Source organism: Lepus europaeus, chromosome 15 (genome assembly GCF_033115175.1).
Source record: "Lepus europaeus isolate LE1 chromosome 15, mLepTim1.pri, whole genome shotgun sequence".
Taxonomy (NCBI): Eukaryota; Metazoa; Chordata; class Mammalia; order Lagomorpha; family Leporidae; genus Lepus; species Lepus europaeus.
Window position 1 is genome coordinate 28,765,777 of NC_084841.1, and position 13,384 is coordinate 28,779,160.

General features: G+C 37.3%; 1 protein-coding gene across 1 annotated transcript in view; it reads right to left on the reverse strand.

The window, feature by feature from the left end:
• Positions 1-13,384, reverse strand: part of LMBRD2 (LMBR1 domain containing 2) — a 64,552-nt gene that overhangs the window by 41,512 nt on the left and 9,656 nt on the right. Inside the window, exons 2-5 of the mRNA XM_062211764.1 lie at positions 7,380-7,612; positions 6,613-6,710; positions 4,287-4,382; positions 800-967 (exon numbers count right to left, since the gene is read on the reverse strand). Of these exons, the coding sequence (XP_062067748.1) occupies positions 800-967; positions 4,287-4,382; positions 6,613-6,710; positions 7,380-7,553 (536 nt within the window). The 5' untranslated portion in view covers positions 7,554-7,612. The remainder of the gene's footprint in view (positions 1-799; positions 968-4,286; positions 4,383-6,612; positions 6,711-7,379; positions 7,613-13,384) is intronic.

Sequence of the window (13,384 nt, forward strand, 5' to 3'; positions counted from 1 at the left end):
AGCTATTTTTAAAGATGTTATTCCATATTTTCTTTTTTTTAACTTTTATTTAATGAATATAAATTTCCAAAATACAGCTTATGGATTACAATGGCTTCCCCCACCCCATAACTTCCCTCCCACCCACAACCCTCCCCTTTCCCGCTCCCTCTCCCCTTCCATTCACATCAAGATTCATTTTCAATTTTCTTTATATACAGAAGATCAGTTTAGTAGATATTAAGTAAAGATTTCAACAGTTTGCCCCCACATAGCAACACAAAGTGAAAAAATACTATTGGAGTACTAGTTATAGCATTAAATAACAGTGTACAGCACATTAAAGACAGAGATCCTGCATGATATTTTTTTAAAAATTAATTTTCTATGCAATTTCCAATTTAACACCAGGTTATTCCATATTTTCTTTCTTAGTAATAAGGATGATTCAGATACTATTTTGGAGAATCGATAAAACATACAGATTGATACAGATTTCTTGATAAAATATGTGTTTACACATAAGAGGTAAAATCAATTTTGGTTTTTTAGGATTTATTTATTTGAAAGGTAGAAGTACAGAGAGATGTAGAGACATAGAGAGAGACGGCTCTCTCTGGAGCTGTGTCTCCCACATGGGTGGCAGGGGCCCAAGTACTTGGGCCATCTTGCACTGCTTTCCTAGAGCTCAGCAGGGAGCCAGATCAGAAGTGGAATATCCAGTATTCAAACTGGCATTCATATGGGATGTCAGCCTGCTACACTGCAACTCAGCCCCTGAAAATTAACTTCAAAAAGAACAATAATAATGTTTTCTTACCATTCTAAATGCAAACTTGGGTTTACAGCTACATAAATTAGAAATGCTCCAAAAATCAGTAAGTAAGTGCCATAGTATATTGCATTCTCTATCAGAGCAGTTTTAATCTTTCCAGTGATGGAAAATCCTCCTGATCTTGCATATGACTGCATAAAAGGTAACAGAATCCTGTATGGGTGGACAAAATATGAGTAAATAACAAAGCATTTATATATGTGTATAATCTCAAAATACAAGAAATATATGAATCTCAAATTTAATGTGTGATTTCCCTCACTTAGAAATTACAAGGGGCAGGCATTATGGTGCAGCAGGTTAAGGTGTCACTTGAGACACCTGCATCCTATATTGGACTGCCTAGGAAGTCCTGCACCCAGTTCTGTTACAGCTTCCTGCTGCCATGGCTGGCAAGCAGTAGGTATTGACCTAAATACATAGGTTCCTATTACCCACGTGGGAGACCCAGCTGGAGCTCCTAGATCCTGGCTTTGGTCTGGCCCAGACCTGGCTTTTGTGGACATTTGGGGAGTAAACTAACAGATGAGAGATCTGTTTCTGTCTCCCCCCTCCTTTTCTAATTCCTCTCTGACACTGCCTTTCAAGCCAATGTTTTTAAAATGAAATGATTATGAGTAATTATGTTTTATTTTTGAAAAAGCCATAATAGATGAATATTTTTGTAATAATAAACTTTGCAAAATGCAAAGGCTCATGCAAGGCACATTCTGGAGAGGTAACAATAAACAACAGAGAATGTGACAGTGTAAGTGACTTAAGATGAGTCTAAAAATGGAGATTAAAACCTTTATGAAGAGTTTGGATTGCATCCCAATGAGGAAATGTTTTCTTTATCAGAAAAGAGACATGATCACATTGCACTTTACTAATATTTCATCTCAGAGAGTGGATTGAAAAAGAGGAATACTGAAACCAAATGACAGGGCTAAGAGTGATGGTATTGGTAAGAAGCAGGAGAGAAGACTGGTGGTTAATACATTGACTTTGAAGTACCCAGAAGACACCTAAAAATTGCTGCACAAGAAGAAGCTGGCTATCCAGATTCAGATACAAATATGTGGATTCCAGGACTGAAATAAAATCAATAAATGAGATCTGGAAGGGTGACTATGCAGAAGGCAAAAGAAACTGAGAAATACTAAGTGTTGGGAGAGAGGCCCAGAAATATAAGGAAAAGGAGTTAGAAAAGGAGACTGAATCCAGATAGTAGAGGGGTAAGGAAGAAGGAAGGAAGGGGGAGAAGAAAGTAGAACAAAGTGTTTGAAAGTGGAGATGGAAATACTATCCAATGCTGCCAAGAAGTCAAGTAAATTAAGGACCTATATGTGGGATGGAAAAAAAAATGAATGTAGAAAGAAGGTTACTATGAGTTGAGGAATAACTAAAGAATAAGCAATTGAAGACATCAAATGTAGATAATTCATTTAAGCAATCTAGAAACTGTGTTATACATATAAAATGGGATATTTTACAGAAATGAAAAAAACCAGAATGCTGATACATGAAACACAGCATTGATGTATCTCCCAAGTATGTGAACAAAGCAGGAGAGATGCAAAAGTTCCTATTATAAAACTCCACATTTATAAAGTTCACAAACAGGTAAATCCCACTCATGGTGATGGAGGTTAGAATCATGGTAATCTTTGTGGGCGGGGGATAACTGGAAGGGGCCACAAACAAGGCTATGGGGGACATGGTTAATTTTCCATATAATCTGCTGATTTCTGGCATATAGGAGTATTCATTTTGAAAAACCTAAAGCTAAACATAAGTTGTGCATTTTCGGGGGACAGATTTATACCTCAATGTAAAGAAAAAAAGTATCTATAGAATGATATGACTAACTAAAAGTTGGAAATAGTACTAGGAAGAGGGAGATGAAGAGTCACTGGTTAACAGGTATAAAGTTACATTAAAGCAACAGAAATAAGTTCTCATGTTCTATTGTGTATTTCAAAATAACTAGAAGAGAAGATATAGAATGTCTCACCAAATTCTTGATACATATTTGAGGTGATAGATATGCTAATTATCCTGATTTGGTAATTACAAAAGATATTCATAAATTGAAATACCACACAGTCTCCTGTTAATCTGTACAATTATGTTAATTAAAAATAAAACTAAAAATAAAACAAAAAATGTTTAAATACATCTCTACTCAAATGTAGCTGTAATGAGTTCAATGATTTGGAAAAGGATTTGAGTTCACAGACTTTTCATTTCTTTCTTTTTTGCTTAAAGGATGAGGAAATTGCATGTTTTGTGGAAATTGGAAGCTGTAAGTAGGCACCAAGAGTTGAAGGTGGGTAAGCCCATAGTTTAGGAAGAGGCATAAGCTTTAGCAAGAGTGATTCTTCCACCCTTGGAGAGGAAGGCAGAAAGAATGGGTGGGTAGGTAGGTAGGTTTGCTGGGAAGAAACTGAAAGATTGCTATCTAATGGCTTCTATTTTCACAGTAAGGTAGAAGAAGGTAAAGTCACCTGGTAAGAGTCAATGTGATTTTTGGGAGGAGTAGGAAAGAGCCACAAAGAGGATATCAATAGTAGAATGACTGGAAATATTTTTTGTATTGAATGGCAAGCAAGCAGATTAATGAAACAAAGAAGGGAAGTCTGGCAAGGTTGAGAGCCCAGCTAAGTTTAAGAACATGAGTCTATAGGGGATTTTCCTATAGTGCGATTTTTCTCCTGCAGTGTTCTCTATCACCAGTTTTAGAACTTTGTTGCCAGCAGAATAAAAGACCGCAGTGGAACACAATAGAAAGACAAAGCCATAATGGATAAAAATAAAGACTTGGAATTAATTACTAATCAATGAAACCATGGTCATCAACTGTACAGGGAGAATCAGACAGAATGATTAGAGGTGAGACTCTAGGGAAGACCAGCTTCTAAGGAAATGAGCCACAGAACTGAAGGCAATTTCCAGGAAGGAAATTTAGAAGGTTGGCCTAAGAAAACAGAAAGAAAATTGGGGAATAATGATGATCTTATCAAGTACAGTTTCACATAATAATGGGGCTGGAAGAAGACTGGTTTGAAGGTCAAGAGAAATAAGTATCTGGAAGGAAATAGTGACAAACAGTTTATGTGTTTTCCCTTTACCTTTTTTATTTATTTATTTTTTTTAAGATGGGACACACTTGAGGAGGAGGTGGGGGAGAGGGAGATATTTCATCAGCTGGTTCACTCCTCATATGGCTCCAACAACTAGGGCTGGGACAGGCCAAAGCCAGGAGTTCCACCTGGGTCTCCCATGTGGATGGCAGCGGATGGCACCTGGGCCATCATCTACTGCCTTCCCAGGCACATTAATCGGAAATAGGTTTGCAAGCAGAGCCGCTGGGACTCAAACTGGCACTCTGATATGGGTTGCTGAAGTCACAAGTAGGGAGATTTAACTTCCTGCACCACAACACCAGCCCCTAAAATTTTAAAAATTTCATGTAAAAAATTTAACTTACCATGTTAAAAACTGTGATGTCCAATATACTACCCTCCAGAAAATTGGCATGATTCCATCAGGAATGTAACTCCATGGCTTAAAACATGGGTGTTGGCTGTTTAATAACAAGGGAAAGCCAATTAATCATAAATAATGACTAAATGAATCTTACAACTAATTTGCACATAGCAAAGTTCATTTACAGTCAAATTTTAAGTTACTGACTCTCATAATGTTTCATAGAATTCTTAAAATTTGAAGCTGATTACAAAACTGAAAAGAAGCACACAGAAAGGGAATAAAACAGTTTGTTTTAGAGATGAATGCAATTTAGGTTTTCAGCTTTCAGTGTATTTTCAGTCATTGGGTAAAAATAGGGCATAATGTTCAACTAATAGAATGCAGCAGCCTTTAAAAGTAAAGGTATCTTGAAATCAAATCTCTAATGATTACCTTTGAAATACACACTCACCTCATTTGTAGGGTTGGTTTTTTTTGTTTTATTTATTGTCTGCATGGAGTTGGGTTATGGGAAAGGGAAGACATTAGGTAATTAATTCCTGGACAAAGGAATGCTAATTAAATCAGTTACAATAGCATAGCTGTAATAGAAGTCCATGCTAACTATCACCTACACAAAATTCTGTCTGAATTTTTTAAAGATATGATGAGTCTCTGACCATAGAGACTTTCATTTACTAATAGTCTTCCTAGACTATAAGGATATCCTTTAATCCAAGGGCTTCCGACAATCTGCAACTGCTGCTGATTTTCGTCCAGGTTTTTTTTTTCCTTAACATTTAATTTTTACTATTTATTTGAGGAAGAAATATAGAGAGAGCTCCCATCCACTGATTCTCTCCCACAAATGCCTGCAATGCCCTGGCTGGCACTCAAGCCAGGAGCTGGTAACTTAATCAAGGTTTCTCATGTGGGCCGCAGGAACCCAATCACTTGAGCCATCACTCTTGCCTCCAAAGGTCTGCACTAGCAGGAAGCTGGAATTAGGAGCCATAGACAGATACCCATTCTAGGTACTTCAACACAGAACCTGGGCATCTTAACTGCTAAGTTAAGGGGCCAGTGCTGTGGCATAGCAAGTAAAGCTGCCGCCTGTGGTGCCGGCATCCCATATGGGTGCTGGTTCAAGTCCCAGCTGCTCCACTTCCAATCCAGCTCTCTGCTATGGCCTGGGAAAGCAGTACAAGATGGCCCAAGTCCTTGGGCTCCTGCACCTGCATGAGAGACCCGGAAGAAGCTCCCGGCTCCTGGCTTTGGACCAGCGCAGCTCCGGCCATTGAGGCCAACTGGGGAGTAAACCAGCGAAGGAAGACCTCTCTCTCTCTGCCTCTCCTCTCTGTGTAACTCTGACCTTCAAATCAATCAATCAATCCATCAACCTTTTAAAAATTTGCTAAGTTAAATGTTCACCCCTACATCCAGTTTTGAACATTGTTTCACTAGGGTGGTTACACATTGCAAATTTACCTTTACTCGAGCTAGTTTTTTTGTTTTTAAAGCTGCACACAAATACTACTTAAACTGTTGGTAAAAGCTAAGTCAACATTCATTTTTTAACTTGGAAATTTCATTTGAACTCAATATAATCTTTGACAATTTTAATTTTATTCACTCTTTATGAAAAAATAATTTCAAAAGGTATGCAATAAGAAAGAAATACCCAATGTACAGATTAACTTGCTTGTCCTTTATCACAACTTTGTAAATTAGGCAAAAGAGAAAACGCATGCTCCATTTTCTTAGATCTGAGACAGGCTGAGAAAAAACATACGTTTTGGAAGTAACATATTTAGTAGGAAGAAGAACTGTACTAAAAAATCAGATCTTCAAACTTCTCACTATAGTCTACTGAAAGGTGTTGTATACAAATAAATATTTAAAATACCAACTTAAATAGAATACAATCTAATGAAGTCTACCAGTAAAAAAGTGGGAGGAACAGTTGGTAAAATATGACTATTTCAAAATGACTTACCAGAGAAGACATTAGGCATAACAGTTAAGATATCAGTTAATAACCCCACATCCCTTATGAGAACACATGGGTTCAAGTCTCAGCCTCATTTTCAATTCCAGCTTCCTGCTAACGTGTGCCCTGGGAGTTAGCATGATGGCTCAAATGCCTGAGTCCCTACCATCTTTGTGGGATATCTGGATTGGGTTCCCAGCTCCCGACTTTGGCATGGCTAATCCCCAGACATTAAAGGACTTGGAGAGTGAACTAGTGGATGACAGCTATCTGTTTCTCTATGCCTCTCAAATAAATAAATTAAAGCAAAACAATTTATCTCCTATAATATTAATATTTAGAAAGAAAGAAATACCTTGGAGCTGGGTTAGCAGTTGCATGTAATCTTGTAGTGTTGTTATTCTCAGGAGGGCTGGAGTTTGCAGCAGCATGCTTACATCGGTTGTATATCGTCTACATGAAAGGATGCATGGTTAACAATAAGAATCAAACTGTTATAAAGAATCAAACCAATATCAAATACCAAATAATATCAAAACCAAATAAGAATCAAACCAATATCAAGGAACACTGGAGTTTATAAATCTATCTTCTTAAAGCTACCTTCCTGACTATGCTTTCTAATGATCAATTCTGAAACTAGTATTTAAATTCAAAATATAAGCATATCCTTATACAATTTAGCTATCTTAAAAACTAATATATCTCTGGGGCCAGCACCAAGGCTCATTTGGCTAATCCTCTGCCTGCAGTGCTGGCACCCCATATGGGCGCCGGTTCTAGTCCTTGTTGCTCCTCTTCCACTCTAGCTCTCTGCTGTGGCCCAGGAGGGCAGTGGAGGATGGCCCAAGTGCTTGGGCTCCTGCACCTGCATGGGAGACTCGGAGGATGCACCTGGCTCCTGGCTTTGGATTGGTGCAGCTCTGACCATGGCAGCCATTTGGGGGGTGAACCAACAGAAGGAAGACCTTTCTCTCTGTCTCTCTCTCTCACTATCTATAACTCTACCTGTCAAATAAAAAAAAAAAAAATCTTAAAAAAAAAAAAAACACTAATGTATCTCAAACAAGTGGAAGGATTACAAGTGCCTTTTTAAATATGAAAATCAGTTTCACCTCTTACCGTACTGACATCCAGAGGCAGTATGAAGACAATAAGAAAGCAGAGATACCAAGCAAGCAGAGTTCCAACAATTACAAGTCTATGCTGTTTCTTAAAGTCTCCATATCGATGAAGTAGAAATAGTGCCAGAAAAAAGACAAAAACAATCTCGAGTCCCAAAGCTGCACCACTCATTATTGAATAATCAGTCTAACCACACTCGTTCACATCCACATCTGGATCATAATTGTACACTGAAAAAAATAAAATAAAAATGCAACTTTAACACAGGAAATGACCATCTGAGGATTTCCTAAATATTTACAAATGTATTAATAACTGAAAACTATCATGCTTTATATTAGACTACAAATAAGATAAAAAGGATAATTCCTACCCTCAAGTCCTTATTGCTCAACTTTTTAAAGCACATCTTAAAAATTTCACATACATAATATCTTCAAAAAGAAGTTATTTGAACAAAAACTACATTTGTTCTTAAAATATTACAAAATAAGAAATTCTAAATATAGATATGAACAGTTTCAATATATTTCCTTTGGAGTTTGTTTCTTAATGCTATGAATCCTAATAGTATATTTTAAATAGATATGCTATTGACTAGATCCTAGGAAAAAAATATTTAGTAAAATAGTTTTCTAAGGTCATCCATAGCCAACAATTTAAGAAATTCTAAAAGAAAGTGAGGAAGAGACAGAAAGGTAGAGATTATTCATACCTTTCCTTTGTTTAAAACAATGTTTTTCTTTCACATTAATTCTGTCTAACCAACTCAACTTCCATGAGTTGAAATTCTCATTTACTGTTCAAACAACATATTTAGCATTTTCCATTATCTACATAAATCTTATTTTCATTGAAGAAAGTTACTTTAGCTATTTGATACAAAGAAAATTTATCATATTAAGTAGTCATTTATTCAAAAATAGTTTTAATTATAAATGCCAATGATGTAGACATCAATACAGAGCTAATTTGATATTTCTCTACTCTTAAATAATATACCTTTATTAACTGAAGATAATATGTAATTTTAATCCTTGTGAAATCAACGTTAATCATTGTTGTCTATGAAGTACAACATATTAAAAAATTAATAACCTAACAGAGAATCAAGACTGTGATGGGAGGAGAGCATTGTGGCACAGTGGGTTAAGTTGCATCCGTGTTCTGGCAATTACACCCCTGATCCAGCTCCCTGCTAATGTGCCTAGGAAGCATCAGATGATGGCTGAAGTACTTGAATTCCTGCTGTGGGAAACTTGGATTAGGAGTTTCTGGCTCCTGGCCTAGACCAGCATAACCTTGGCTGTTGCAGCCATTTGGGGAGTAAACCAGTGATGGAAGATCTCTCTCTTTCTCTTCCAGTGTCACTCTGCCTTTCAAATAAATAATAAACAAAATTTTAAAAATAGAGATTGTGATGCAACCCAACAAAAGAAAATAAGATAGAATCAATGAAATACTTCAAATCAATAAACACTCCAACAAAACTGAGTTATAAAAAGATCAAAGAAAGTTTGAGTAATTTAACACTAAATTTAAACTTATATGATATATCCCTACATGAAATATCACAAACATCACATTTAAACAGCTATTTTTATCCACTATGTCTTTATATTATCAAAAGTTTCTTTCCTCTTCTTTATATTTCAGCCATCAGTATTTTCATTTTTGGGGCCAGTGCTGTGGCATAGTGGGCTAAGCCTCCACCTGCACTGCCAGCATCCCATATGAGCGCCAGTTTGTGTCCCAGTTGCTTCTCTTCCTCTCCAGGTCTCTGTTTTTGGCCTGGGAAAGCAGTAGAAGATGGCCCAAGTGCTTGGGTCCCTGCACCCATGTGGGAGACCCAGAGGAAGCGCCTGGCTCCTGACTTCGGATTGGTTCATCTCCGGCCATTGTGGCCATTTAGGGAGTTAACCAGCAGATGGAAAATCTTTCTTTCTGTTTCTCCTCTCTCTGTAACTCTACCTCTCAAATAAATAAAATCTTTTATAAATTTTTCATTTTTGTGTCTAAAATTGAATGTTTTATCATTCTCTATTTTCTTATCCTGCTATATTTTTTTTCAATGCACTTACTCATCTGATAGAATGCTAATTCTTTATAAACTGTACCCTGCATCTCTCTCCCCACTCTATAATGACTACTTGAAAGCTCAGACTTGACTCTTTTATTCAGCATTATATTCAAGGTCTCTAATGTAGTACATGGCATAATATATATATTCAAGAAATATTTTTGAGTAAATAATGAATAAAAGCACTATGGTATACTTTAGTATATGCACTATTTTTCTATTATTGCTTCAATCAAAGGCAGTGTAAAACTCTTGTACTTATTACAACTCAAAGGGCTTAAAACTCTACATACTACCAAATACTACCCAAAATTTCAAATTCCATTTTATATAAAAATTTATAAGTAAATTTTATTTTTAAGCCAAGCATAGTTTAAGTGTTAGCTGAAGGTTCAAAATAGAATGTGCTGATGAAAATGGTTGTCACCTTCAAGATTCATCTTTTTTTAAAAAAAATCATACAATGTGAGTTTAAATGGCACATAATTATTATCCAAAAATCCCTTTATAGATTGACTTAGATATCTCTTTACCTGCAATTATCCAGTGCAAAGAAAATGATAATCATAGGGGAAACAAAGAATGAATACTAGAATATTACCAAAGAAATTCCAAAGCATAACAGAGTCAAATGTTGGAATATTATTGAAGTATAAGAAATGAAGATTAAGATTATTTAATAACATAAAGTTATTCCAACATCAATTGAAAAACAAGATATACATACTGGGGCCAGCACTATGGCATAGTAGGCTAAGCCTCCACCTGCAGTGCCAGCATCCCATATGGGTACCAGTTCACATCCCAGCTGCTCTTCTTCTGATCCAGCTCTCTGCTATGGCTTGGAAAAGCAGTAGACGATGACTCAAGTGTTTGGGCTTCTGTACCCACGTGGGAGACCTGGAAGAAGCTCTTGGCTACTGGCTTCAGATGTCTCTAGCTCCAGCTGTGTGGCCATCTGGGGAGTGAACCAGGGGATGGAAGACCTTTCTCTGTCTCTCCCTTTCTCTATCTGTAACTCTACCTCTCAAACAAACAAATAATTTATAAATATATATATTTACATAATACATAAGAAAGAGTACAAACAATGAAATATACGAAAACATAGGTGCTAAGATTATGGGCATAAGCAAACAATAAAACCACAGTTTTGAACTTGCCACACTATTCTTTTTTTTATTATGGCTCTCAACATTTCATTATGATATACAATGTTGTAGATGAATACAATTATGCGTCCTTTATTCTAGTCCCAAAGAAATGATTTGGTTACACCTCTTTCCATACTCAGTGTTAGTTTCCTACTGCTGCTATAACAAATTACTATATGCTTTATAACTTACAACACCACCCATTTATTATTTCATAATTATTACGTGTCAGAAATTCAAGCACAGTATGGCTCAACTAAGTTCTCTGCTTATGGTCTCACAAAATTCAAATCAAGGTGTTAGTAGGTCTGCGTTCCTCTCTAGAGAACAATCAATTTCTTTTAATTTTTTTTTTTTTAAATTTACTTATTTATTTGAAACTCAGAGTTACAAAGAGATAGGAGAAAGAAAGGTCTTCCATCCGCTGGTTCACTCTCCAATTGGCCACAACGGCTGAGGCTGTGCCGATCTGAAGGCAGGAACCAGGAGCTTCTTCTGGGTCTCCCATGTGGGTGCAGAGGCCCAAGGACTTGGGCCATCTGTACTGCTTTCCCAGGCCACAGCAGAGAGCTGGATGGGAAGTGGGGCAGCTGGGACTTGAACCAGCGCTCATATGGGATACTAGCACTGCAGGGAGTGGCTTTATCCGCTACGTCACAGGGCCAGTCCCAGAACAATCAATTTCTCAAGTCATTCAAGCTGCTGGCAAAGTTCAGCGTTAGGCCTGAGATCCCTGTTTTTTGGTAGCTACCAGCTGGCACTTGCACTAGTGCTATGTGCCTTTCTCCAGCTTTGCATGTGTGTATTTTTTAAACTGTATAGATTTTGGGTGGTTTTGTGGCAAAGCAGCTTAAGCCACGTGACATGGACATCTCACATCAGAGCGTGAGTTTAAGTCCCATCTGCTCACCATCCTATCCAGCTCCCTGCTAATATGCCTGAGAAAGTGGCTGAGGATAGACCAAGTACTTGAACCCCTGCCACAGATGATGGAAGCCTGGATGGAACTCCTGGCTCCAGCAGTGTGACCATTTGGAGAGTGAACCAGCAGATGGAAGATCTCTTTCTCTATGTCTCTCCCTCTCTCTGTGTGTAACTTTGCATTTCAAATAAATAAAAATATATTTTTTCTAAGATTTATCTTTTAATTGTAAACATGATGTTTTGAAATTCAAATAGAGTGGAATTATTACCATGGTCAAGTAAATTAACTTACCTACCTCACTTAGTTAAGTTTGTCTCCTTTTTTCCTCGCTCCCTCTCTTCCTTTCTGTGTGTGTATTCCTGTATACCTTAGAGGCAACAGTGGCTTGCCTAACTAGTCCATCTCATGCTTAGTCAGCTTCTCTGACTGCCTCTTCCATCCTCAGGTAGAAAAACACTCTACTTTTCAGGGCTCACCTGATCATAGTGGGCCCACCTAGATAATCTAATGGCTGCTGATTCTAGAGATTAGGGTATAGGTGTTTTTTGGGGTAGGGGAGAGGGTCTATTTTTCTGTTTACCACACCATCTATTTTGTTCAGGTTGAAGTCTGGCTGTTATGACACAAGTTAAACCTAGCAGTCCCATAAAACTGGATATAAAAATTGGAGGGGCCGGTACTGTGGCATAGCGGGTAGGGCCACCGCCTGCAGTGCCTGCATCCCATATGGGTGCCGGTTCGAGTCCCAGCTGCTCCACTTCCAATCCAGCCCTCTGCTATGGCCTGGGAAAGCAGTGGAGGATGGCCCAAGTCCTTGGGCCCCTGCGCCCACATGGGAGACCTGGAAGAGGCTCCTGACTTCGGATCGGCACAGCTCCAGCCATTGCAGCCAATTGGAGAATGAACCAGCAGGTATAAGATCTCTCTCTCTCCCTCTCTGCCTCTCCTTCTCTATGTAACTCTGACTTTCAAATAAAATATTCTTTAAAAAATAAAAAATAAAAATTGGAGTTTCCCTAACCTGAGATGTGAATATAATAACTTTAAAGTTCATCTTTGACTTTGTACCTACATTCAACAGAGGAGTTGTGTTTTATAGTCCAAAAGAATAATACTTTGAGATTCCTTATAAACTTCTAGAGCCAGCTTTGGTTATTTCAACTGGCTAATTATCTGTTGAAATCAAAGAGTACCCTATTATCTATCAGATTTATTTATTCATATATAAATTCATAATTATAATTCATAAAACAATTGTTAATTAAAGTCCAACAATAATAAAGACTGGATAACTCAAGCTTGACTTATTAAAAAAAAAAACCTCATTGCTAGGGGGATAGCAATCTGTCAATATGCAGCAAAAATTTTTTAAAAAGTACATACTTTTTATCCTAGTATTTCCTCTTCAAATAATTGTTTTCAAGAGAAACTAAAATGCGAACAAAAATTTATCCACTATGTTAGTTTTCACTACAACATTACAGAACAACTCAAATGTTGGTACTCAACAGTCCAGGAAGTCTACCAGGTTCATCACTGCCCACTGCCCTTTTGAGAAAAACATCGAGTTTCATAAATCATTAATCCTGCTACTATGGGCAATCTGATGGGAGCAGGGATCTACACCCAAGTTAAAGGCTAACTAATAGCAACTCGCTATTGCAGACAATGGCTAAAATGGTTCTCTTAGTCTAGAAGTAGACACCTTTAAGAGATGTCAAAAGGTATAGAGATGGGATGTGAGGGACTACATACAAGAAATATACATATATCTATGAACAGATATATAACCAAATGCTTACACTGGCTATCACCATGCAGTGAAAATTTTCCTATTTTCTTC